Source organism: Epinephelus lanceolatus, chromosome 4 (genome assembly GCF_041903045.1).
Source record: "Epinephelus lanceolatus isolate andai-2023 chromosome 4, ASM4190304v1, whole genome shotgun sequence".
Taxonomy (NCBI): Eukaryota; Metazoa; Chordata; class Actinopteri; order Perciformes; family Serranidae; genus Epinephelus; species Epinephelus lanceolatus.
Window position 1 is genome coordinate 16,557,324 of NC_135737.1, and position 27,505 is coordinate 16,584,828.

General features: G+C 40.5%; 1 protein-coding gene across 1 annotated transcript in view; it reads right to left on the reverse strand.

Annotated features, from left to right (window-relative positions):
• gbe1b (glucan (1,4-alpha-), branching enzyme 1b) overlaps window positions 1-27,505 on the reverse strand; it is an 86,988-nt gene that overhangs the window by 42,326 nt on the left and 17,157 nt on the right. The window contains exons 3-10 of the mRNA XM_033631368.2: window positions 26,791-26,906; window positions 24,346-24,471; window positions 22,688-22,823; window positions 18,701-18,791; window positions 16,977-17,186; window positions 8,213-8,328; window positions 6,603-6,730; window positions 6,200-6,298 (exon numbers count right to left, since the gene is read on the reverse strand). Coding sequence (XP_033487259.1) covers window positions 6,200-6,298; window positions 6,603-6,730; window positions 8,213-8,328; window positions 16,977-17,186; window positions 18,701-18,791; window positions 22,688-22,823; window positions 24,346-24,471; window positions 26,791-26,906 — 1,022 coding nt within the window. The remainder of the gene's footprint in view (window positions 1-6,199; window positions 6,299-6,602; window positions 6,731-8,212; window positions 8,329-16,976; window positions 17,187-18,700; window positions 18,792-22,687; window positions 22,824-24,345; window positions 24,472-26,790; window positions 26,907-27,505) is intronic.

A 27,505-nucleotide genomic window follows, 5' to 3' on the forward strand; every position in this document is an offset into this window, starting at 1 on the left:
TACTTTTTTCCTCCAGCTCCATTATAAAGGCTAAACAACTGAATCTGCAGGATATACCCTGGAGATCATCCCTGCCGCCTCCACATCCACGTACAATCAGACACTTTACACTTCCTTATGAATCATTACAATTCAATTCAACCGCAAAAGTGGTCTGGGAGCAATTAATCTGGGAGTGGGACTGTCGGAGCGGAGACAGGAGTGACTGGGTTGACGACTTCCCTACCACCAGCTCACCCACATCAGCCCCGACCAGCCGAGCTTCCTGGCACCACTGACACTCCACTTCATCAATGATAATGAGCAGTGCACAAATCTTACTTTACAAGCCTGCTGTCAGGAGCCAACCAGAGTGCCCAGATTAATTAGGCAGAGCCAGAAATAAAATAAGAAAAAATTTAGCAGTGCTGGATGAGGTCATCTCACTGCCACTGACATGCTGTGACTGATTCAAGAGCCTCTCTGCTACCATCACATGGTGCTGGGAAGGACTCGGAGGCAGAGATGTGTTCAGTGTACAGCTCTTGTTTTACATTTGGTTGCTGGCCCGAGCATCCTGCCTCTCCTGTCTTTGCAAACACAACCACTGTGTTTGAGTTTGCGTTGCTATGGGGACATCCTCTCTTCACGCATACAGTGGCACCCCCAGAGGTGAGCAGGGAACGAAGGTGTGCAACACTCAATCCCACGGATCAAGATAATGCCTCCCTATCTTCATATTTTCACAGTTTTTGGAAATTAATGAACATTCTGCCCACGCAAATGTCTCCGCCGGAGGCTTGACTCAACTGAAAGGCACTCCTAAGCTCACCTCACAGTTTGCTGAAGAAGGCACCATCTAAATCCTGCACTGCTGGTTAACACCGTACAAGGGAGGCCTCAGAGTGCAATTAGCTAATAAAATAAAGGAGAATGAAGCTGAAATGCCGCAGTTAAAGGATGCGAGAGGAAGGTGACACCAGTGGAGGGGGTCAAAGAGAGTGGGCGCCCCTCAAAGGCTGGTGATGAAGCTGCTGACATGTTTACATAAACAAGCTGAAGTCCATCACTGCTCACTGGCTGCCTGAATTTTATTAAGTCATGTTAATTGAAAGTGTTTCCAGTATGATGGACAGAGCAAAGTATGTGGACCAAAAATGGATTTTCCCCCTGAAACTAATAAGGAGAGAGCTGTGCAGACTGATATTTTCATTCAATTAAAATAAATGGAGGAACAGAAACACAAATCGGGACAATTAACTCAGAGGTCATTCAAGTTGAAGAGCTGAGAGAAGCAGAGGGATGCCGGAAAATTCTCTGCATCGCCTTCTTTTTTCCTAGCCTCGACCAGCAAGCCCTCTACCTCCTCTGCCTCTAATTGTTTCAATTACATTTCAATCTATTGTAGCTGGAGGGAAGGGTGCTTGTTAAATTAGAGGGCTTTTGTAACATTATCCATTAGGAGTGACAGCATTTTATGGTCATAATCAGATCGAATCATCCAAACTTGTGCTGTGCGCCTTATCTGGTCCTCATTAGGATATCTTAATTTTTCACAGCCTGTTGGTCCTAACAGCCTTCTGCAGCCAGTAAATGAGTCATATCAATCAGTCATGCTGAGGACGAAACACAGCGTGAGGCCCTGCTCGTGGAACCGGCAGAGATTCATTGGTGCACACATGTGAATCTATAAATAAGCTCACAGCCATGTTGCTCTGCCTCTTTGTCTCTCTTTCCTTCTGTTTCTTCCAGTCTGTCTGTCTGTCTGTCTGTCTATCTTCCTGAATGTCTGCCCTCCCCGCTCCATGTCTCCTTCTCTGCAACACACCCCTCACTGGAGGCTCCACTTCAGTCCATTCAAATCCCTCCCTAATTGACACTCTGTGAGAAGAGGCAAGGCTAGCCCTGAGTGCACTTCACTGACTATACCAAGGCATGTTCATATGAATGCTTCCCTGCGCAGAAATACATGAATTTCGCTGCTCGCTTGCTCTCGATTCACGTGATGTCAAATCTCCTCGGGGAGGCAACAAATGTAATTGAAAAAAAAAAACCCAACCAGAAGAAGTATCTAAACGAATATTGCAATGCAAGCATTATTGTTTGAAAAGTAAAACCAGCAACAACCTCTCCAGAGGCGTCCCGAGGATAATCCTGTGAAACCTTTGGTTACCACGGAGGAGGCTGCGTCTCAGCGGTGCAGCACTGCCTGCCGCACAGTTAGTGCAAGCATCGCCGAGGAAGGTCAAGTCTGGGACTCTCTCTCTCTCTCACCCCCTCCCTCTGCCCTCCATCCTCGCTACTGAGTAAAACCCACCGCTGTGAGAGACAGACTTGATTAACGATGCATAGACTTCCCCCATCGAGAAACACAAGAAACTGTAGTGCAAGAGGATGCATGCGGCGCCGAGGTCACACACACTGCTTTGCTTTTTCACCAAAATATGAGCAAATATAACTTTCAGTGCGGGCTAGTGGATAAAAAGGCACAGCTTTACATGAATCTTACAACAGATAACCTCTTTAGGCATTCTACAAACAGCATTTTCCCTCAAAATATCAAACAACAAAAGTCCTCTACTTGCTCTAAACACACATGCACAAGCAAGCAAGACACGAAACAATCCACATTCCAGCCAACCCAAACAGACAGACACATCCCCAGAGATAACCTGCTGCCTGTCTGCTTTACTACAAATGTACACTCTAAAGTAATATTTGCTGATTTCATAAAAAACTGTGGAATACTGACAATTAATGGGTGGCTTTTTTTTTTTTTTTTTTTTTTTACTAATACAGGCTTTGAAGAAACATGACGGGGATCAAGAAAATAAATTATGAGTTATGTTTAGATCCCAAGTACAGTTTAGCCATCCAAGTTGTCCAGAAGGGGCAAACATTGCTCCAAAACAGGGTTGAAAGAAGCTTTCTGAGAGCATGTGTCATGCCACCCGAACAGACAACAACTCCCAAATAAAGATATTTATAATAACCTTTATTTATCTCTGGATTGATGGCTGGGTATGCTGTGCTACTCAGCTTCAGCATCAAAAAGTTATGGACTTTCATACTGATGGCTGCACAGTTATAAACAATGTTTTCCCATTGTGGGCCATTAAGTACTTTCACAGTGGCAGTTTGGGCTGAAGTGCCGAGCTTAAGGGTGCTTCAACAGTTGTTGTGGAAGGACGGAGAATATTTGGTGCCCAGAATTTCCCATCCAGTCTGAAGCAGCACTGGGTGGTAACACACCACTCGATGATGGTGTTATCATGTCTGCTGGTGAATATTAGTCCTACACGCCTTTATTTTCAGTGGTAATATTAAATATGCAAGTTTCTGTTTTTAAGTTAGAGTAACTGTTTCTGTTATCATCCTACCAACATACTTTATCAGACTGAGGTAACATTATATAAACACTATGTTCCATCACTGTCGTCTTGTTCATTTTCTTACAATTTGTTGGCCCAGGTTATAAAGTATTTTATATGCTAAACCCGGTGTCAAAACTCTTAATTCATAGCTCTGCAGACTTTTGTGTCATAAGTAACCCGTGTCCATCAATGTAAATCATAATGTGAGGTTTATGACTGACGTACTCTATAATTAAGACCTTTCAAGTCCACCATGTTTGCCCTAATACAATGTTGGTGTCAATTATACATGTGATTTAAGAGTTCAATATAAAGCCCAGTGAGGAGGTTTTCTGTAGAATGATGTATGTACTAAACTAAAGCCACATTAAATTGTTCTCTGAGTATTTACATTTAAGGATATCAAGAGTTCCATTTTCAGTTACTTTGAGCTACTGTCAAAGAGATAAACACAATATGATAATATAGTAAAAGGTATTTAATGTATCAATATATTTGAGGGTAAATAAGTCTAAACATGCTTTACTAACCTCTGCAACCATTGCTGCAAAGCATACACAGGATATTTGTGAAGCAATATTTTGATGTGACATTATCAGCATATTAAAAACAAACAGTAAACATCCCAAAACAAACCATCCTTTTTGTATAGTCACCTGAAAGAGTGGACGCTCTTCAATGTCTTTTACTTCAGTGTGTGTTTTTCTGTGTTTTTGTGTTTGAGTGTGTACACATTAGCTACATTTTGTCTGGAAGACAGCAAAGCAAAGAACTGCACCTTAAGCTGTATGGCATGACTGATGGTAACCTTGAGGAAACATGGATAAACTGGAAAAACTCTGACAGTAGGCAAGAAAACAGCTCTGCCCAAAAGGGCTTTTAGCCACAAGGCTTCATTCCTCCAAACAAGCTTTTCCTCAGTGCACTGTGAACAAAACTAAAATTAAAAGACAATGTGGTGTATATGTTGAGGAAGTTCTACCCTAGTACTACAGTAGTACTGACGAAACTAAAATTAAGATAGCGAGGCCATTTGAAAGAGAAAAACTCAACTCTCAACCCCAATTTTCAGTTTAAGCTTATCCATTTCTACTTCAGCTCTTTAACATCATAGTTCATCTGTAAGTAGAGCAATGTAATCTCTTTGTAGACCAACATGACAAAACTACATTCTGAGTTTTCAAGATTTTCAATGAAATGTCTAAAGACAATAAGCACTGAAGGGAACAAAGACCAATGATATACACACAATTGTTTTTAGCACAGTCATATCTGCAAAAAAACACATAAACACCATATTTTAACCTCACACACAAATGACACTGTACAATTTTTAAATTTATTGAAGCGTGAAAAGACATCAGAGATCTGTTGAGGGAACTAACCGCTCAATGGATGTCTGGATTTTAGGACTACAAACTGTCATGCTCTATTGCCATTACACAAAATTTATTCATGGAAAATCCAATCATTTCAATTTAAAATTATATTTTCTATATTTCTTCACAGCTTTCTGTCCCTTGTGTTACAGTGAAAATAATTGACCCTTTTTATTCTTGAATTCATTCTGGCTGAATTATCCTCTGTACTTGGGAATGAGTGGAGGGTGATAAACCTGCAGGGACATGAGTTTGTTGTTGGGAAAGTAATGTCTCTGATCTTCAACTATTCAGATTGTCTGACTGGTTGAGAAAAATTAACAGAGCATTGAATTCAAACAGAAAAATAACCTTTGCTTTGACATCATGTAAAACTACCCCCAAGGACAGACATTTCAGACTGAATAATGAATCAAAGTGAAATGTAAAGGTATTCAAATGCTCCACTTGTGGAAATAAAAAATAAAAAAAAAACATCAGAAAAGAAATTTCAGCTTGGATCAGTGACTAGATGACCTTTGAGTTAACATTATGAAAGCTTGTCTTTCTTTTACTTTTATTGCTTTTTTTTTATTCAATAACAATTATGTCTCCCCCATCACTTATTCATAACTCTGTGTTTGAAGGGATAAATAATGACCTTCCCATTCGCACAGCAGGTAGGATTAAGGAGGAAAAAAAAAAAAAATTAGCACTGCTTTAGAACAAGCACAAAGACCTTCCTCGGTTTGACTTAAAAAAAAAAAGAAAAAAGAAAAAAAAGGAAGAAAAACTTGCTGCTGTGGATAAAAAAAAATGAATCATTTTCTTCATAACACCAACAGAGGTCAAGAAAATGAATGTGAACTGTTTACATCTGTGAATTTCTCACTGTGAATGTGACATTACGATTTTAAAAATGTGTGTTTTGTTATCCATTTCATGGGAATATAATACTGTTTACTTGCAAATGAAATACACATTCTCTCTTTTACAAAGTTAGAGTTAAAGCAATTTTCTTGTCACTGTGTGTATCATACAATGTAAACCAAAGGATATATGCATTTATAGGGTTCTCATAACTTTCAGAAGTCAGTTGAAAGGTTTGTCATATTTCCCCTTGTGCACATTACTACTTTCCAGGTGTATCAAGCCTCCTCCAGGAAAATGTGAGGTGAGATCCTTGTGTCACTATATTTCAAGTTTCACACCTGAAAGCTTCTTAAAAGGCTCAAAAGCTTAGCAACAGGCTCAGCTGTAATATCGCACAAGAGTGTTTAATGCCTCCTAACATGCCCTGTCACTCCCTTTGTCTTTCATCCCTATTTTGAGCTGCTCTCAGTTTTCTCTCTACTGTATTTGTGCCACACAGAAGTTTCTGTGTGAGCATAGGCCTACCGTGTCTGTGGAGTTGCTAGGGGAAAAAAACAAAACAAAAAAAACAAAGAAAGGGCACAAGGTACATTAAAAAGAAGTAAATCATCTTACCTGAATCCACTTGTCAGGAATGGCCATAGCCAGCCGGTAATCAAAACCAAGCCCTCCCTCCTCCACACCTCTGCAGAGAGCAGGCATCCCCGACACATCCTGCAGAGAAGTCACACTATTTCATATCACATTTTCTCTTTGTGTGCACAGGTTTCATTCCCAGTAGTCAGCCTAGATCGCATCAATACCACTCCACAACTCGCATATTAAGGGCTGAAAATCCTATACCACAGGCCAAAAAAGAGTGACATCCAATTTCCTTTTGCATTACTTCTTAATTACACCAATGAATACGCAAGTAAGCTATGCCTAACTAATAAGTGCTTTTAATTAATAACAGCTAAGGGCAGTGTCATTGCAAAGTAAGGCAAAGCTGAAGGTGTGTTGTAGAGTGTGTTTTTACCTCTGCAACAGTGATGCAGTCAGGATAAAGGGTATGGACAATGTGATTGGCAAGCATCAGGTAAACCAAAGAGTCTTCATCCACCTGTAGGCCAAAGTACTCGCTGTAGTCCCCTGAGAAGCCTGTGCCTGAGGAGTAAACACCCACACAGTCAACACTCACCATGTTTTCCACCCAGACTTCTAAAATCTTTCATACCTTGTTTTTTTTTTAAGTGCTGCTGCTGTTTTACTACATATTTTTCTTTCTGAACAGTCCTTGACATAGAGACATAAATGTAATATGGCTCACAGAAACTAGTACAGAGACAACTGTTGTTGATTCATTATCTGCAAGTACATTAACTACAAAGTGAGATGCCACTTTAGAGATTGTAGCACAAACCAGTATTTACGCAATATTCAGAAAGATTCATAATAATATAATGTACATATTACAGACTGCTATGCGGATAATGTAGATATTTTTACCCCTCTTTGTTTGTTTTTGGCCCCACAATATTTTTGATTAAAATACTTTTTTTTTTTAGGCGTTTTCCCTGAATGGCCACTTGAGGCTGGCTTTAAAAGCAAGTCAGGCCTTGCAGACATCAATGTTAAAATGCCCAACTTGACAGCAGAAATAAACATGTTTACATTCTTGTGGTTACTTTCGCTAATTTCAACATTCACGACAACTGCACAGAGGGTGTACAACTCACCATGTACATGTTATTAAGGTTTAAAGCCATGCATATTTAACGGTGTGACTGCTTGAGTAACAGTCTGTCTGCAAGGCGTCACCACAGTCAATGAGTCCGATCCATCCCTTGCTCCTCCACAGCTCATCCACATATGGTTACTCCTGGCACCAAAGACTCAAGATGGTGATGGCCAAAATGCCGAACACAAGGCTTCAGGACAGCAGTCCACAAACCAATGGGTGACGTCATGGTGGCTAGGCCCTTTATTTTATATTGTCTATGACATTAACCAATCATCTTCTTCTACCCCATCTTTCCCTGGTGCATTGCTATGTTTCTTAAGACATTACTGCCAACAACTTTTGAACCACTGAAAAGCATGAAATCATTGCTTGGTTTAATTGGCTCTCTTCACTGAATACTTGCTAAAATTCATCTAATCAGACAACATTGTACCACGTAAAATTAAACACATTTCCCACAAGGCTGTCCTAATTTGAAATACTGTAGAGGAACATGTTTTGTCAACCAGTCCCCCTCCAGTAGAGTGACTGTTTTGCCTCTGAGTACTTAACTTTTTAGTGTTTCACTCAACTACACTTATTCATAAAACATAATCTGGAAAATGTTTTTCATCCCAGGCTTTTTCAACATTTTCATATTTAGAAACAGGTTAATTAATTAGGCAACAGTAACACTGTTGTTGCCTTATGTTTTTTAATTGAAACAAGCTTTTTAGATCAAAAATTTCACCACATGATGGCTAGGATCAGTCAGGCCCCTCAAGAAAACTCCTACTGGCCTTATTATCTAAGCTTCTGGAGTCTGTGGCGCATACTGCACTGTGGGTTTCAAAGGAGAGGAGGATGACATGCTTTACAAACACAACCAAGTCCTAAAATATGGGTAGCACACAAACCAGCCTTACCCATGCCATGGTGATGATACAGCATAGAGGTAACGCCATCAAATCTGAAGCCGTCAAAGCGGTACTCCTCCATCCACCAGCGCAGGTTTGACAGCAGGAACCGCAGCACTTCCCAGCTAGCAACACACACACAGACACACAGACACACACAAAGACACACACATTCAAGGTCAGATAAACAAGAAGCTGTGAATTATTCACACATCTCATCATGCACTTTAGGCACCAGAGATTAATTTTCACTGCTACAGGACATTCACATATTGATAACCAAAGCTCCATTATGTTGGAGATGGAGTGTCAGTGACAGGAGATGGTGTTTTCATTAACTACACCATGGAGGGGACGCTGTCTTTCACGTATCCAGTTGTCAGGATGAGAAATCAGTGGCTTACAGTTCACAGTGAAATTTTCTGATTTCCATCAGACCACCTGCATGACCACTGGGCAAGCATTTAGTATAGCCAGGCACATCCCTGTGTATTTGAACTGATAGGATTTCATGCTACACTTGGGCAAACAAACACCATGCAGGGGAATTGAGTTCCCTCTCCTGAGGAGGAAATAAATCATGTATATGTCTACTCGCTTTGGCTTGCATCTTCAAGGTATGACAAGCTCCTCTGTACTACAAGCAAGAGGGCAAATACTCCACAAAAAAGGGGAAAACCAACAAATGAATATGAAAACATAACTTGTAGCTGGATTTTGTTGCCCATGGTGTACTATAAAGCATGAAAATGTTCTCCATGCCTGTTGGCTGGACTGTGCTGAGGCTGGAGGAGGTGGATTCCATAAATGGCCCCAGCCCCCGTTCCTGACTGAGTGATGGGAGAGTCATCTGGATCTGAGCAGCCACTCAAGGCAAAGTACACTACGCACATCACCTATTCCCATTCAGTGGCGTGTTGCCATGGAAACGTCGGTTCAAACTAAAGATTTGGTTGTCTCTATGGGGTGTGCGTAATGAGCACCAAATGAAACATTGTACACATGGATGCCATGCTCGAAAGCAGCAATAAAGCACAGTGGATGTGAAGCGAATGACACATCCATGACACTGATTAAATGTGAGCTGCTGCCTCTGCTTAGGCTGAAATCCACAACTCTGATGCTTTCTGTACACTCAGCTCCAACAATGGTTGTAATGATGTGTATCAAGTGTACCTGGATGTAACCATGCCTAGAAAACTAACATATTTCTTGATACCTGGTATCTATGGTATGTCTATGAAATCATTGGCTGGCTGTAGTGCAGGCCTTGTCTCCTTACCTTATAGAAATTTGGAAGGGAGGGGTAACATATCTTACTTACAATGGTGTTGGGCTTATGGGAAATTGTGCTCATTAAATGCGACAAAAACAGAAACATTTAAATATTTACAGCCCCTGTCTAGACAAATGGACTGAACCAAAAACATGTTTTTTAACAAAATTATACAATAAGGCTAATTTTTTAGTAATTTGCATTATCAAAAATGTAAATGTGATATTGATTAAGGTTTTCTTACTTCTGGAACACAACTGGCAAATTCAGATTTCTCTTCAGCTCTCTCTGTCTACAGCAGCAGTTTACAAACCTGATTCAGACCTTGAATTAGAACAGTCTGATATTGAATTTCATTTGTTTTTGTTTTTTTTTCAGCTCTGACACCACACTGAGGGGCAGTTCAACATTTTTTGCTTCAATGATGCAATTTCATCATGTCAAAAAGTTGGTGAAGCAGCGAGGAGTCCCAGATTCATGCTTCAACAACGCTCCAGTAACATCTCAAACTACAAAAATCCATCCAAACACCATACAATTCTTGTTCTCAATAATACCTCAACTTTAAATTCACCCCCTTAATGTTCCAACACTAAATACTGAGGATTACATCCCTTATGGCAAAAGACAAAATCCCAGTTTTCTTTGGCCAAGTAAGCCATGACACAAAAATACATTTAAATGCGTTGCCCTCTATGCTCCATTCCTCAGGGATGACCAACCTCAGCACTGTTTGACAGGTGTGAAGCTGCATGTTACATCGGTGCTCCCCCCTTCCCTTGAGGAAGAGCACATGGGAGCCTGGTATGATCCGATATAGCAGCCTGGCTGGGTGGTCACGCAGACCCTGTGATAAATAGATTAGGTCCTCCACTCCACTGCGCAGAGCCAACAAAGGCTCAGACACAATGTATCCTCACGGGATGGAGATAATAGCCAGTGAGAGCCAGAGGCCCAAGATGAAACCATACTGCCACATTAGGACCCACAATGCCATTCATCATCAAGTCCAATTACAGTGGGAAAGTTAGATCTCTATACCTGATGCAATACACTGCTTATCTATGCAGTTCAATGAAGTTATCACTCGGCCTGTGGTGTTAATACAAAAGCAAATTGCATATTACACTGTCCTCATGCTAAAGCTCAGCAATGACAGTGAAACCTGGTTAGGGAGCAATAATAGAGTAGAGCTTTAATATTGCTGCTTGTAGAGTAAGATAAGATAATCTATCATATGTTGTTGTTTTACCTGCAAGAAAGCACAGCTACAAAAGTCACTACAAGTCAATTCAAATAACAGACTTTTTTCCCGCATCAGCTTCATGCTTAGTTGCTCCTTATCAGAGCTTATTTCCTCCTCCAGCTGAACATGACTGTGACCCATATTATGGTATTTGTGTTCTGTAGCGAGCAAATCGAAACATGCTGTGTTTCTAGAAGTAAATTTTGCATAAGGGGTCAAGGCAACTTGTCATGATGGCAGAAAGAAAGATTTAAGTCCCTGTTTTCACAACATCACAGGTAAGCTGCAGATAAGACCAAATAAATTTAAGAAGCTGACAGGTCATTCCACGAGAAGTGTGATGCTCAAACAACGATGCTCGACAGCCTGATGGATGGTGTGCATTTGTTGGACCAAAAAGGACAAATAAGGTGCCTCATTTAACGCATTTCAAACTTTTCTCCAATCCCTGAAGCCATTATTGCGTCCAGGACAGAGATGCTGACAAGACTGACATCTGCAATAAATTCACATTTCTAGGTTGAGGCTTGATTTATTTATTTATTCAATCACGGAAGTATTCATCCAGCCTGTGGGTACATTAAATACACATATGCGCTGCAGATGCTTGAAGGATATGACTTGCTGATGTTGTAAAATGTATTTTCTATTACTTTTGTGACTAATGGTAGACACGTTGATTATGTTTAGCTGTCACATCCTCTCATCATCAGGTAAGTCGGTGTCCAGTAAAACAGGGTTCAATTAGCCAATCACAACTGAGTGTGTTGTAAAATGCAAATACATGCTCTCTGCTGGACATCATGTGTAAGATATGCGTCTTTATACTTGGTACCACATTGTTAAGCCGCCCTCCAAGCAGTATGGTGATGCTGGCTGCCTCGCAGGGTAAACTCTCATCTAGCTGCCTGACAGACTGTCCCTGTACTGCTTTGCTTTGTGTCAGATATCTACCATTTGTCTGGCATTCTTTAGGCTGCCTGGCAGCTAGCTACTTTTGCTTGGCATCCTGGGAGGGATATTCTGCTGCTTGTGAGACTGTTTGTATGTTTGGCAACCTGTAATTAGCATCACCTTGTACTTGCTGCCTTTCAGAATTCAATTGCAGTGTGGCAGGCCAATTCTCCCACATTGGAGTTTTTCTCCAGTGGACCACAATTTTAGTAGTGGCAGGATATCTCTGAAGGTGTGTGTATGTTCACATGAATAATGACCAAAGTTATCTAAACGGTACGGCCATTCTGATAAAGGAACCAAGTAAATAATAGGCATGTCTCCAAAATCTTAGCTGTATAGTGAGCTAGCTAGCTGGCTAGCATCACCATCATATGTTGCAATGTGCAACCCACATAGTCATTTACAAAAGAGGTGGGCCAGAACCTGGCAGTCAGTCTTAAAGCGAGGGTGAAGCTGTACGGGCTTAGCTGAAGGAATATCAGATTGCAGACAGCATGTATTGTCAGAAAATTGAAACTCGTGTTGGACTTAATCCACACAAAACAGAGGAAAGTGATTTTTCTCACAACTTGAACAATTTGCCAGTTGTGGACACAACTGTTGTTACAAATAACCTTGTCCTCCCAACATTACACTGTAGGCCAATTAATGTGGACAGAAGTCGGGGCGTCGGCGGTTTAGTGAATAGAGCAGGCACCCCATGTACAAGGCTCTGTCCTTGCCGCAGCAACCCGGGTTTGATTCCAGCCTGCAGCCCTTTGCTGCATGTTGTTCCCTTTCTTTCTCTCTCCTTGTTTCACGCTTAACTTTCCTATCAATTAAAGGCAAAACACCCCAAAATAATCTTTTTTTTTCCCAATTCTCGCCTTTTTGTCATGACCTAGTGTTTTCGAGACTTAAAATGGCCCTTGTTTTTGTACAATTGGATCGATTGGAACAGCCATAGAAAGCGCAAATCATAGGCATTTGTGCAGTGCTGGTAGTCTTTGCCTCCAATTGCCTGCCCTCCAACTGAACAGCGCACCGATGTATCACGTCATATGCAGAGAAGCTATTGGTATGGAATTCCAGGCCAGTTACAAAAATGTTTGCTAGCTCAGTTTAGTTGTAAATAAAAGATTCAATAGCAAATATAGCAAAGCTTAGAAATCTTTTAATACTAAGTAAATAATCAAGTCTCAGAATCATGTGAAAGAGCAACATTAAGTCTGAATGAGTTATCGACTGACTCTACTTTGGCTCTTGATAAACATCTCTTGCCACTGGAAAAAAAAATGATTCTGAGTTCATTGCCTCATAATTCAATTTGCTGTTAACACTTAAAAATGTGTTTTCCCCGCAATTGACATTATAAAATGGGTATTTAAGAGGCATATTATTCATCTCATTTCACATGAAAACATCTAACTGCTAACAGAAAGCTCTTTGCACATATTTCTGCCATGGTACTTTTTTTTGCTATTTGTCAGATAGTTTTAAGGGGCTGAGGGGCATGGGGGTGCAGAGCTGCTATGTTCCGACCCACTGGCTCCATCCAGCACCTACTGGAAGCACTACAGGCAGCTCCAACCAGCCACCATGCACACCTACAGCTAAGCTGAGCTCATTAGCTGGAGCTCACCAGAGGGGAAAAACAGCTTTCCCCCCTTGCTGTGTGACTTGATGGGGCGGGGGAAATAACTCATGAGTACTAAATACCGAAATGACTGAATATGGACTGAGCTGACATTTCAAGTGTGAGTTTATTGATTGATCAGACAGTAGCCAGGCCCCAATATTCTCAAAAGTTGGCCCAAGTATGTAAAAACATAAATGCTCCAAAGGGAGATTGAGATCGATTTTCTTGGGGTTTCTTTTGTGATGGTTTCTGCTCTGTTTCTTTAAAATAAAAACCTGCCATTTATCAGCAGGATGATTCTTTGCTTCCCTACATGTCTTCCCTTGTGTACAGTTCTGTTATTTTAGAATTTAACAGTTTAAGGAAGCTGGCACACTGTAAGTCCAACAGCTGATAATAAAAATGGAGACACATCTCACACTGTCAGAAGTCATGCCTCAGAAAAAATATCTCTTCCATAATATGTTCTCATTAAAAAAACAGCATGTGCAACTGTACTGTGAAACAAAGACTGCAATTTTATACATGACAGTAGCTTGTAGTAATAAAACCTATACGGCAAAGCTAATTTTTATAGGAGTGACAGTAGGGTTGCATGGATTATAAAAGCATACCTTGATCAATGGATTTAGCACCATATTATACATCAGAGAGCCTAAATTATATGATGCTGCTTTATTTGAGCTCTCATACTGTAGAATACACTTACAATCCAAGCAGTGCTAATCTCATTTAGTGAATGTCTATAAGCTATCTTTTGTCTTCATTCATTTAGGATCAACGGCGGTACAGAGGCACAGAAATATTCACTATTTATATTACCCCATCCACACATCATTAACAAATATTTGAACGTCATAAAAAGACACGCATAGAATAATCTTGTCAAAGAGAGAATTATTGCTCCATAGTCCTCAAACACAGGGCCGATCTCTCAGCATGAGAACGTGGAGAAGAGTTAAAAAGAGTTTTCAAAAGCCTGGCCCTGGGCCTATTTTTCATATCTTAAGAATTCACACAAAGATTGATGAAAAATGGATGCAAATGATCCGGAGAGAGGTGGGGGGATTACAGAACAAGCCCACATCAAGCTTCTTAGAACTCTCACATCTGAAGGCCCTGATCTGCAAAAAGGCTCGGCTTCTCTTGCTGCCAACCCCCTACACGCTGAACCACGGGCTCTATTCACTCGGTCACCGTCTCAAGGTGACTTTGGCGTCTTTGAAAAGGTTCATGAAGGAAACAGCAGCGAACAAATAATGCAGATATGCCCTCGTTCTTTTCGGCTTATCACATCAAGAGAAGTTGAGTGTCAGGTGCATCACCTTGTAAATTCACATAAACTGACATCCTGATAAGTTTCGGAGTTTAAAACGTCTTTATCAGAAGGTCAGTTGATATACAAGCAAAATATCCTTTGATGTTTCGAGGGCATTTAGAATATTTAAGCTCAAAGCAAAGGTTCAGGCAAAGAATGTATTACCTTTCCTTCATTATACTCAAATTATTCACCCAATTCAAGTATTTAATAAGTACAAGTATAAGCTACTTTCATTAAAGAGATGCCAGAACCTCCTGATGTGTCAACAAGGGCAAGCGTCTGCAGTAAGCGTAATGCAGACACATTTGACTCGGAGGCAACTCAAGTTAACAACTGGATAGCAGGTATCCATCTAAACAGCATTCTCTTCAGTCTGAGCTGAATGTTTTATGAGGAAAAGTTGAAGAAAAACACATACAAACTAAAAAAAAAGTGCCCTTTGATAAAGATGCAGAAGTGGAAGCAGAGCAGAAGAGGCAGCAACGAGGAAAATATATCTTTGCTCTGATAGCCAGTATCAGTCAGCTTCTGTCAACCTAATAAGAACATCATGGTCAGACTGTGATGGCTGATAGGGCTGCTTGATTAAAAACAGGCTGTGTTTCACATTAGGATCGCAGCTAGCCTCTGAGGTTCATTTCCTTCCAAAGGGAGTAGCAGAAAAGCTTGACACAAATGACACGTCCAAACAACCTGTGAGAGGCAGAGAAGACAAATGAACCGACTATGACATTGCGGAGCTCCTTTGGGCTTTTACAAATGACTCCTCATATGCCTCCCAGTCGTGGCATATGTCTGCACCGTGTCTAATGAGTGCTTCGGATATGAGGAGAGTTCAATAAGTAATGAAAGAAGAACCTTGTTCTCTTATTATAGCCCCCATGTCTGACACTAAACATTGTATAATGTATTGGAAACTGCTGCACACTGACACACACTTATTAAAAGCGAGTTCAAAAAAAGCGTTTGATAGACTCAACAGTGCCTGCTCCTCTTTAATGTGCGCTGGGATCATTTTCTGGGTACAGAGGCAAGAGGAGAGACACTTAATTAACAGGGCCTACAACAACACCAATCAATAGTTTTGGTGTACTCTAAGCACCAGCAGAGCCTGCCGTCTTCAGGCCTTTCATGTTTTTCCCTCACACTTTTGTAATTAGCTGAAAATATGAACATTACCAAAGCCTGCCAACACTGTAACATCAAATCATTACTCATAATACATTAAAATTCAACACCTGTCCGGCCAAATGTGTAAAAGGTAAAATCAAGAGCATTTGAGGAAACTTACATTCACCATTAATGGCCTGTTCTACGCCTCAGGAATATCAGATTAACAGCGAACCTGACTGCGTGGCCATTATGGTGAGAGATGTAATCTGTCATTTTGAGATCATGTCTTGCTTTTGACCTTCAGCACATCATGCTGTATCAGATACTCAGAGAGAATATACAGAATGGTTTGTCAGCTCCCATTTGGCCTCATTTATCAACCTCTTCATATGTTGCTTATATATTTTTTTTATTAAATCCAGAACCGCTAAGACCATAGGGCTCATTTATCGGCCTTGATTTCAAAGGTAAATGTTTACATATCTGATGCAGCTGTGGCTGCTTTAAAATCTCCTTCTCGGGCTTAGTATCAAATTTAATATTTAAATGCAGCTTTTAATCTCCACAGATAAAGCATAACGTTGAATTAAAATTTTAGTAATTGGTAGGCCATTCCTTGCTTTTACATCATGAAAGGCGCTAAAAGGATCAGAAAAAAAATGTAATGTTGGATTTAATTACAATAAAATTACAGTAGCATAAAGTCAATGACCAAAGTTAAGAAGTCTCACTGTACTGGTTTGATGCAGATCTACTGTTAGTATCACTAAATAAAGAGAAGGTACATTTGCACTACTACTTTAGAACAGGAAGTAATCGTATTGTTATTTAATTACATTGCACATCTTTCTGTATTATTTATGCCCTCTGAAGCTCACACTACATCTAAAAAAGACCTCACAATCAGTTGTTAGCGATGAATAAGATCCTTTTTTAACTGCTGCAACCATATGTTCCACATCATTGCACAACCTATTTTGATGCCAGTAATCTTTATGGTCAACTTTTATTCTGAAAAGAAACAGTCTATCTGTCTTGATGTGACACAGTGTAGAAACGTGTCTTTCAGTCTTGATAAACCTATCTAATATCTAATTTATCTTTAAATATACACCCTTTCATTGACTGCACCATTTATGCATGTAAGCCAAATCCACACATAAAGAACACAGAAAAGTGATGAATGTATGCAAACATGGAGATGAGGTACAGAAGTTCACAGTGGAACCAGACAGAGGGTACCTGGAGTAGTTGAAAAGGCGGCTGTCCCACAGGCTGTGCTCCCCTCTGGGTGGAGCATGGAAGAAACACGAGTCGGAGCCATCAAAGTGGTTCAGGCCGTCTTCGGTGTTCTTGGAGGCGTGGCTGTGAACAACATCCAAGAGCACCACGATGCCCATCGAATGAGCCACATCTATCAGCTGCTTCAGCTCATCTGGGGTACCGTACCGACTATAAATACACACATGAACACAAATTTGTATGAGTCCTAAACCCTTTCCATTTCATGCTCTAAACTCAACTCAAATATTCCCAGAGCCCAATGTTAACCTTGAATCTAAATCCTTAAAATTACACTTAGAGGAAAAATGGACCAACGGTCCTCACAACAATAAACTTCTCAGTCTATATCTAATGCCTAGCTGAAATACTAGACCTTAACTCGCCTCCTCTCCTAAAAATAAACCTGGTCCGTGACTTGCACAAGGTGATGACCATGAACAAAAATGTCCTTGGCTTTGAGTTTGTTTGTTTTTTTTCTTAAATTAGCATCCCAGTGACAACAGGCCTAACATTTAAGAGAAGGTGCAGGAACACACACTGAATTCATATTGTTCTTCAGAAAGTACCATTTACAGAGCCATAAAGAGGAAGACAATGTAGATCTCACTGGACACTCCACAGAGTAACTGTGTGTATGTATGTATACACACCTCCATATACAAACACATGCATATCTTTGTGTACACTCCTCATATTGTCCCATAACGTCCTGTCTGTCCTTCCAGCTATCATTATATCAGCTTCCTTGCAAAACAGGACACATAGCAACAGTATTATACCCCGCTTCCCGGTATTCGACTGCTCAGGTTTTAAATGACACTGAGAGATCAATCATGGGTGAAATTACACTATATACATTACACTTTGGGTTTACGCTCTACTCTAAGCAAGGAAGGAGGGATCTCTGAAAGAAGATAAATACTCCGACTAGTCCACCTTTATCTACGGCTCCCTCCACTCTCTGGATTAACAGCAAATGTATTTACAGAGAGATTATTGCTGGTGTCAGACTTCCTAACCTTGATTTGAGGTGACTATTTCTATGAAGCCGGATGTTGCTCGCTCAGTTTTGTCCTCAGAATCATGTGAAGTTATTCATTCAGCCCTTACAATAAACACAATTTCTCTAAAAACTATTTGTATTAAAAAGCAGATAGTATGAGTGACAGGTAAAGTGGTGAAAATGTCACGTGAAACACTAAATGAAAAACAGGCCTTCAAGTCATAATCTTTAAGATGTCAGTACTGGTGGGGCTGAAAGCATTCATTGTGTCATGTTGTTTCAGTAAAGAAGACTAAAGATGTCTGTAAAAAGTGTCGTCTGGCATGGTAACACTAGACTAATGATTGAATGTTACTTTCCACATAACGTAAAATGTATACTGGCTTTCGTCTTCCACATTGCTTTCCATTTGTGCATGCATTGTTTCTTCTGAATCACTTGATTCGAGCACAAAAAATGGCAGACCCTGCCACTAACAATGACACTTTGATACAGACAGGTAATTACAAAATGCAAATGGACTGAATGACTAATGTTGAAAAAACTCAACTATGAATAAATATAAAACCATAGAGATTAAAACTTTAAATGATTTATGCTGATTTTTTTTCACATGACACCTTTGCCACAAGTTTGTACAAAATACATAAATCATACTCTGAAATTGAAAAGCATTTACCTGGAGGCAGCAAAGAAACTTGTGATCTGATATCCAAAGCTTGCATAGTAGGCATGCTCCATGATAGCCATCAGCTGGATACAGTTATATCCTGTGTACCAGAGAGCAGAAAAAAAAATACATTCATGTATATCGAAAAGATTTTTCTGAATTTTATGTGTCTAAAGATGTCCTACCATATTACTGATCTGACTTTGTCTAACTGATGCAAATATTTCAGATATTAGCTGATGGTTAACCACTAAATTATGCATAATAAGAAAAAAGTGTGTTTAATACATATGGCTTTACATCTAGTTTAATACGTAAGAGCTTTACATCTAGTCTATTTGGATAGCCTCATTTTTCTGCATTAACTGGAGGTAGTACTATCTTCTCTCATGATTTCTCTTAAAATAACAGCAGCTGCTTAGATCATAACCCAAAGATCAATCAAAATGAAAATAATTCTTATGATGTGTGGGGTTGGTTGGCCACACAGGATAAAAGGTGCAAGGTGTGTTTAAAAACCGACACCATCATCCAAACAGCCTCTACTGTTCTCATGTTGGGCCACATTTGTGTGCTTCAGAAAGCATCTGGAAACATCACGACTCAATACTATTTGACCTGTGTCAGTCACACTGTACTGTATATGTGAGCTCCAGGCATTTCCTTTTTGACACAAGCTCTGGTATCCTAAAGACAAGCTGCGGCTACAGGGAAACACCAGCTATCAGAGTCAGGAGGTCATGTACAACATTTCAAAACGACCTACGAAAACTGCTTCTATGAATAAGAGAACAACAGGCGTTTTAACTGCCACTGAGCACTCCAGAGGGAGGCCCTGCGGTTTCTCACTGTTGTGTGGAGCACATTTATTTATTTATATCGCTGCTTCTTTTCAGGCTAGAGAGAGGGAGAGAAAAAAAAACTTTGGCTTCTGAAGGAGTGTGACAAAGCACTGGGGTGAGAGGAAGTTTCTCTTTTTTATATTTATATATACACTCTCTCCACAGTCAAGAAAATGAAATGGCAGGCAAAGGCAGCCATCACTAGAGACGGTGGAGTTTAGCCTCCTGGAGAATCCTATTGTGTAGATTCCCTCAGCTGCTGCAGGTAGATTCTTTGACAGCATTTACTCTGGCAGTTTCCTTTCCCACTAAACAGGATGACACAACCAAGGAAACAGCATTTATCAGATTGCTCCTGGTTTGCTGTGCCAGTCATATCTGTGCCTTTTAATAATGTCAGTGCAGCAGGCTGTATTTAAATGCAAAATAATGCCACATCTCATATGAGCAGAACTGCAAACCAAGACAGGGATATTTTCCTTCAGGTTAAAGGCACATTTAAATCTAGCTCTTTATTATAAGTCGAGTTATTATGAAAATGAATCACACATCACAGTTAATGAGTCAAACGTGTAATGAGACCACATAAGACGCGAGTCACAAGTCAAATCACAGTGATATTTCTTTAGAGTGTAACTAATCTTAATCATAGCTGCAAGCAGTAATGTTGACACCATCCTCCAGCCCTGAAATGCAATAATGAATGAAAACAGATGTCATTTAACAATTGTTCAAAATTACTCGTTGCAAAGTTAAATCCTCAACATTATTTCTATTTCTTTTTGTTGTTTTGTTTTTTCAAAAAAGAGTGATGTGATAAGATTACACACAGGGCCATCATCAGGAAAAGTGTTCACAATTTAGTGTGTGTGGTTTTGGATGAGACTTGATAACCATTATACTACGTTGGATTAATTTTCATCATGGCAAGGCATATTTCTGGTCTATAGACCAACTACAAATAGACTTTTTTGTAAGGCATATTAAAAGAAATACATTTTGTGTTGGACTGACAGGTGAGCTGGTATAGCCATCCACAAAGTTGTGCCGCAAGCATAGCAAACACTTAGGGTCTGTCCCAATACTCACAGCTCCCCTCAAAATTGGCCCTAGCCCTTGTTTTTGCATGTTCCCACGAAGGGCTAGGGTGTCCCAAACTTTAGGGAAGTGCTTTTCAGCCCCTTAAATCCCCACTTAATTTGAAGGGTCTTGTGATGCACACTTATGAACCCATCTCAACTGAGGGGAAGATTGAATTTCCCAGGATGCATTGCAAAACTATCCAGCCAGGCGAGTTTTCCAGCCAAGGGGTAAGGTTAAAGGAAGAGAATTGGGATTGGCCCTTGCACTCAATAGTACTGACAATTTTCACTGTGATTAAAAATGAATGATTTAATGTTTTTAAATGTCCTGTTGCCGTGCAAACTGCTCCTCAACTAGTCATTTGCCTCTTCAATTATTTTAAATGCACAGGGGAAGCAAATTAAAATCATCTTAAATTCCAATTCAAACATAATTTCAAGATAATTTCAAGTCCTCTGTCTGCTATACTACTTTCACAAAGATGATATAAATATTGTTTGAAGTACCATGATCACAGTCAACAGATTTTTATTTTTAAATCTTTTTTTTTTTCTTTTAAATCATATGGAATTCAAGTATGGAAAAATTACATGGTTCCATCTGTGCATGTACAAGTAAAAGCAAGGCAGTGCTAAACTGAATTTATTAGCTTCCAGACATAGATCTTTTGCCATTCCAAGCTGACTCATATCATATCTGTTAAATAAATTGTCTGCATCCTACATAGTTAAACTGAGAATAGCTGCAACAGGCAGTGACATTTAACTAGCAGTTCAACTAATCAATAAGCCCACAGTCAAGTCCAGACAGCCAAATTCTCTGAGGGTTATACTGAACTAATCTGAACAAACAATTCAGAAGTGAGTCTGTACTGTAAAATGGTATAAAGAATATTTACTGTTAAATATATTGATTTGAAACTAACTGTGACAATTTATGGTTATATAAATTTGAGGTCGTATCGTCTAGCCCAGGGGTAGGCAACCTGTGGCTCCGGAGCCACATGTGGCTCTTTAGCCCCTGTCCAGTGGCTCCTTGAGCCTTTGAGAAAAGAAGTCTATGGAAATTCATTCTATGAATCCAAATGTTGCTGAACCTCGATAGCAGTGGCTGGTTAGCTATGGATGCCAAATCCAAAAAAGTAAATTGAATAAAATAGAGAATGTAGTAGTGCGTGGACAGATTTGTTTGCTCTCACTGCCAGCTCTGCAAAATTTAAGTACCAGATAATTATTAATAGTGCCCTGCACAGTGGCCACCTTGTGGTAAAACATATTAACAAATGCTTATTTAGACCATAAGTATACACTAATTTAGACTTAATAGGCTATTTACCTTGATTATAAGGCTCAAACATGTTTAGCAGCTCCACACAGATTTTTTCAAATTATTTTTGGTCAAAAATGGCTCTTTTAATGGCAAAGGTTGCAGACCCCTGGTCTAGCCCTAAGTCCAAGTCTGTATTGTTTTTCTGAATGATACAAGGAGCTGTAAAATAGTTTCTCTCTTTTATTGGCTGCCTGATTCAAAATCATGGAAATGGAAATAAGTTGTCTGTTTTGGATCCATAACTGCTGTGTGGTGTGTGACTTGTGCTGTGGAGCCCTCTTTACAAAACACTGTCCAACAATCAGTGATCCCTTCAGGTCATGCCAGTAAACAGGATGTTGACTTGCTGATGTGGCTTTGTGCAGAGGGGGTGTGACAGGTCTGCCACTGAAAATACTGCTACTGGAGGAGCAGTTATGGACCAGTGTCGACATAGATGGCACAGGACACTGGCAGTTAGAAAAAATGCATTTTGAACCCTTCAACTGGTGTTTTTTCCAGCCACACTGCTGACTCTGATTTGATGTGTAGGGAGGTATATAAACATCACCTAAATACTTCACTTCCTCACTGGTCTTGGCTGAAGAAGATATAAAATGTTCTCAAGTTGAGTCAACAAAAGCCCTTACTGACACTTAGGTGAAAAGGATCACAGCAGGAAGATTGCTGTGCACTTTAGCCAGCAAAATAAGAGGGACGCCAAAAGGGGGGAAGAACAATCTCATGTTGCCTCATGTCTTACCCAGGTCTTTTATACGAGGCAACACGTTGTATGTGAAGTTGGTGTATGAGGCGACCTTTCCCTCAGGTGAAGCTATGCCCACGTGGGCCTCATATATTCTCAGGCTCTTAGGCTTCTTTGGCCGAGGGTTGGTTTGCTGGAGAGGAAACCAAAATTAGACAGAAAATCACAGCAGCACTTATTCCTGAAAATTACTAAAAATATATTACATTTGGTGAGTAATTATGAGCCACAAGGCCAAAGACACAGTGTGGGTCTCTGCATCAATGTCTTACCACAGAGGCTAACAATGGCCCTGCACAACATTTGTTAAACATTAAATGATCTATGATTCACACTGTCCCTGTTACACAATGGGGAAGGGATTTGTTTCATACATAGAATAAATTTCCTGATGGCTACCCACCAGGCCATGTGAACCCACTGTTTGAAGTACATGATTGAGCCACTTGTAAATAAAGCGAGTATACTGCCAGTAAGAGTGCTCCACTAATTAAAATGGTGCCAAATAACAAGCGATAAAGAAAGCAAGGTGGTCTTTAATAGCCTCTTATTGTTTTGCTTGTGCACACTTGTGCTGAGGGCGTCAAGTAGCATTGAGACACATTCAGACCCTCTTAGCATCAAGCACCCACACTAAGAATGGCCACAATGGCTGTGGATGTGAGACGTAAAGCTGATTCCAAATGAAACTGTATGTTTCACACTGCAAGAAATCAAAGCAGTGATGGAAGGACCAGGATACGGGAGGTTATTTTAAGAGCTGACACTGAAAAAAATACAATATATTGTCATTTTAGAGACATAACAGAGGCGTTTAGCCTGATGAAACATTTTCTTTTTAATCATTTTATGCTTTATTAACTATCAAACAATGAGAGTTGTGATGAGGTTTTTAAAATTAAGCCCCAATGTTTTCACACAAAACAAAAAATCTGATCTGTTTTTCACCTCAATATGACCTTCCCTGGCATCTAAAACCAAATCTAACAATTTGTAGCGTTTGCTGCCACATAGTCTCCATATACAGACTCTACATTCAGTGAATGTAGAGTCTGTAGGCAAACCCCAGAGATCTTGCCTCCGGAAGAAGAGCGGAAGAGCCCTGGTTTCCGGTGCTAGGCTGTTTGTAGTCCGCGTAATATTGACCAATCACGTTTGAGCCGGCTGCAGTTGTTGCCAGATTAAACACTCCGTGCAGTGAACATAATTGGCGTCACTGCAAACTCTGAATCCATCGCAATGGTTCAGCATATTTACTTATATATAAACGGAAGTCAGAAATGGAAATTCGCCTCCTCCGCCCACATCAAACTCATCAAACTGCAATGCCAAAAAATCGGGGGTCTGCCCCCAGAGGCTGTATTGCTGTCTGCTGGAAGTCAGACGCCGAATACAGCCAATTGGTTCCAAGAATGGCTGCCACATAAAGACACAGGGCATCACTGTTTACATTAAACAAGGCCCTCTTGTAATGCTGGCAGCTCAGAAAATGTTTCCAATGACAAAAAATGAAAAAAAATGAATGAATGATTGAACAACACAAGTGTTCATATCCAATTTTCACCAAGATTTTTGAATTATTATTATTTTTTGACCATTTTTTACCAGTTTTGGAATACAATATTGAAATAAAACATAACAAAATAATAACTTACAATGTAGGGCTGGGGGGGGTCCCAGTGAACCCAGTCATAGATGACAGACTTCTCCTCCCTGGTCACATACTTTGCCCAGGGTGAGATCCGGTACAGCCGTTCACCCTCCTTGGTATGAACTACCACCTGGGAACAACAGATAAACGAGTGTTATGTTATTGCAAGGGCACTTAAACAATGACATAGAGAGAGGGCATTCAAAAGACAGGACAAGCACTTTACATCAGCTGAGAGGAAGGAGAAACACACATTGTCTAATAAGCAGACAGGATATGGACCACACGATACACACTACTGGAAACTGGAAATCTCAATTAAAAACCTACAGATAGGAGGAATAAAGGATAATGGTAATGAAAATAAAAGGGGAAAAAATGCTGCAAGAATGAAAACATCACTGCAAAAAAGGAACAGAATTAACCAGGTATATCAATCCTCATGTGTAAGAGGCCTGGCCACAAATCAACAGAGGCTTCCAGGTCTTCCGTGGCTCCTGCATGTTTCTGTCCCTGCACGTATGCAATTTTAAAGTCAGCATTTATTTACATCTTCCAGCCATGAAATGCTTACATCATAAAACTGTGCAGTTACTCCCCATCCATTACACAGAAAAGATGGTGCAGATTGTTCAACCAATAAACCAAACATTTTTCAATGTGTCAACATGAAAACCACCACCCTTCCGGAAAGCAGCTCCCTGCTCTCCAATGCAAAACTCACAGCTTTAAATCCATTATACTGTGCTCCAAGGAAGCACTGAAGACATAATATGCTGTGGAGGACAAAACGCTACAGTATTGACCAGAATACTTGTTGTGGTGAATCTGGATTCAATGGTAATTATGCTGTGTTTTATTTTTGTAAAGGGGTGCAACTCCTCTGTTGATTTTAACACAGCCACTCGCTGGCTAGTCTTAAGAGGGGATTTGAGCCAGGGAGCAATTTAGAAAAATAGGAAATCTAAATCATTATCCTTTGCCTTTCATCTATTATGTCTGCAATTCAGGATTGGAAGGGGGTCAAATAAGTATAGTTTGGAAATCTAACTGAAAAGTTACTTTGCCTCCATCAGTCAAATAAGAAAGGAGAAAGCCAGCGTGTGAGTTGGAAAAACCCACCAAGAAAATCGATCCTGTAGTGTTACCCACAGTATGTGTTCACCCTGTTTTGTCCCCTGCAGAAACAGGCATTAGAACCCAACTAATTCTGGCTACTGTTGTGAAGTAATGACTGTTCAAATGCCACCTGCCTGCGAGCCGTTGGCCAGACCCCCCTCTGGGGTTTTTTCATTATGGCCAGGCCACCTGGGGGTTAGCTGCCTGGCTCCCCTTATGACATGCTTCACAGTTTATAGGATTAGGAAAAGATAGTTGGATAAATGGACTGGCATACAGCCTGACAGAGCGGTGGTCCTTCAGACAAATTGGCCAGCATTAGGAATATTAAAGAAAAATCAGACTGTTGGGCAGGCTGAGGGGGTGCATGAACAGGAAAAACAACTAGGAGCCAGGCAATATGCGAGAAGTTAGGTGTGGATAAAAACAAGTGGGCGCTTGATCGCTTAGATAACACCTCGGCTCATTTCTCTAAAGTCTTGCATCCTCTCAACATAAAGAGCTCATTGTAAATACTGTACCCACAAAAGGACACTGCTTGTTTATGGAGACAAATTGGGCCCTGAACAAAGGGGATAGAAGGGCAAGCTGCTCTACATGAGAGTGATTGAAGCTAGGCTTGTGCTTCCACGAGGGAGTGCTGTGGAACTAATTCTAAAGTGGAGCTCACAGCAAGACAGCCATTCATAGGCAGCAGGGGTGCACAAGGAAAGGCCAGGTGCCAGCTTTTCCATCTGCTTCTTATCGTCCTTAGACTGACCTCCGCTGACAATGGGAGCCGGGCAGCCTGTCCAGGGCGCAGGAGCGTGCCAACGATGACCCGGTCCCAAGGAGAGTGGCGCCACGATGCCATCCATTCCACGCCTGGCATCTCATTTCAGGATTATTTCTCATCCTCGCTGCTTGCTTGGGAGACAATGCATAATGGGAGGTGCATCTTTTGCATTTAACCCTGATGAATTATTTACTAGAGCTAAAAACCAATCATGTACACCCACTGCTGGGTGTGTTTTGCACAGACAAACACGACGCAATGTCCTGAGGGACACCTGCCGCAGACAGGAGCTGAAATAAAAGCCATCAGTTGGGCTCCTCAGGTGTATCTACCCTCCACTGTGCAGATTGTGTACATACAGTAATCTCCCTTCTGCGCACTGTGAGTATGACATGTTGTTGACGGCGACACGCCAGGATTTCACTTGGTTCATAAGACGCCACACATGACAGGGAATCTCCCTCGCACATTACAGTTACAAGTCACCATACCACCGTGGCAAGATGACACACACTGAGGGCGTGAAAATAAGCATGAAGATGTTTTGTTCTCTACCTTGAGTTTGGTTTGATGATCCACAGCTGGAGACTTGTCATGCTTGGGCGGTAGAATCAGTTCCCACTTGCCAAATTCTTTCTTGGTGTAGGGGTGGGTGAATTTGTCCCAGCCATCTATAGGGGAAACACAGAGAGGATTTAATCAAATCAAATTAATTGATTTACGACACAGAGCCAAACATCAACTATGATTAGCTGCATACTGATCAAAGAACGCCATATGATCACAGATGCCTATGACAGAGCAGCGCATGTCAGTACATGAATCCCTCTTGTCCTTTTGCTATCAAGCGATCACAGATGAGAAGATTAGAGAAAAGTCTGGCAAAACACATAATCAGTGTGGCAGAAATATGTTTTTTTTTCTATCCACCTTGCGAACCTATCTTGTGACCCATGTGAGGTCTTGACCCCCAGGTTGAAAACAACTATCTCCTGTCTGTATTTTGTAATGCCAATGTGCAAATTAGTCTGGCACCGTTTTAACGTACAATGCTGACCAAAACAAGGCTCATATCACTACTACACCTGTGCTGTATTGGCTGGCAGAATACTGAGATTAACACATTATTTATTATATTTTTTAAGCCTGTACATTTGGGTTGTGTATTGGCAAGAACCTGCTGATACAATACAAATCACAATTTAATATATTGCCATTTATTGTGATTTTTTAGAAATCAAATTTTAGGAAAACTGTCAATACTAGTGGT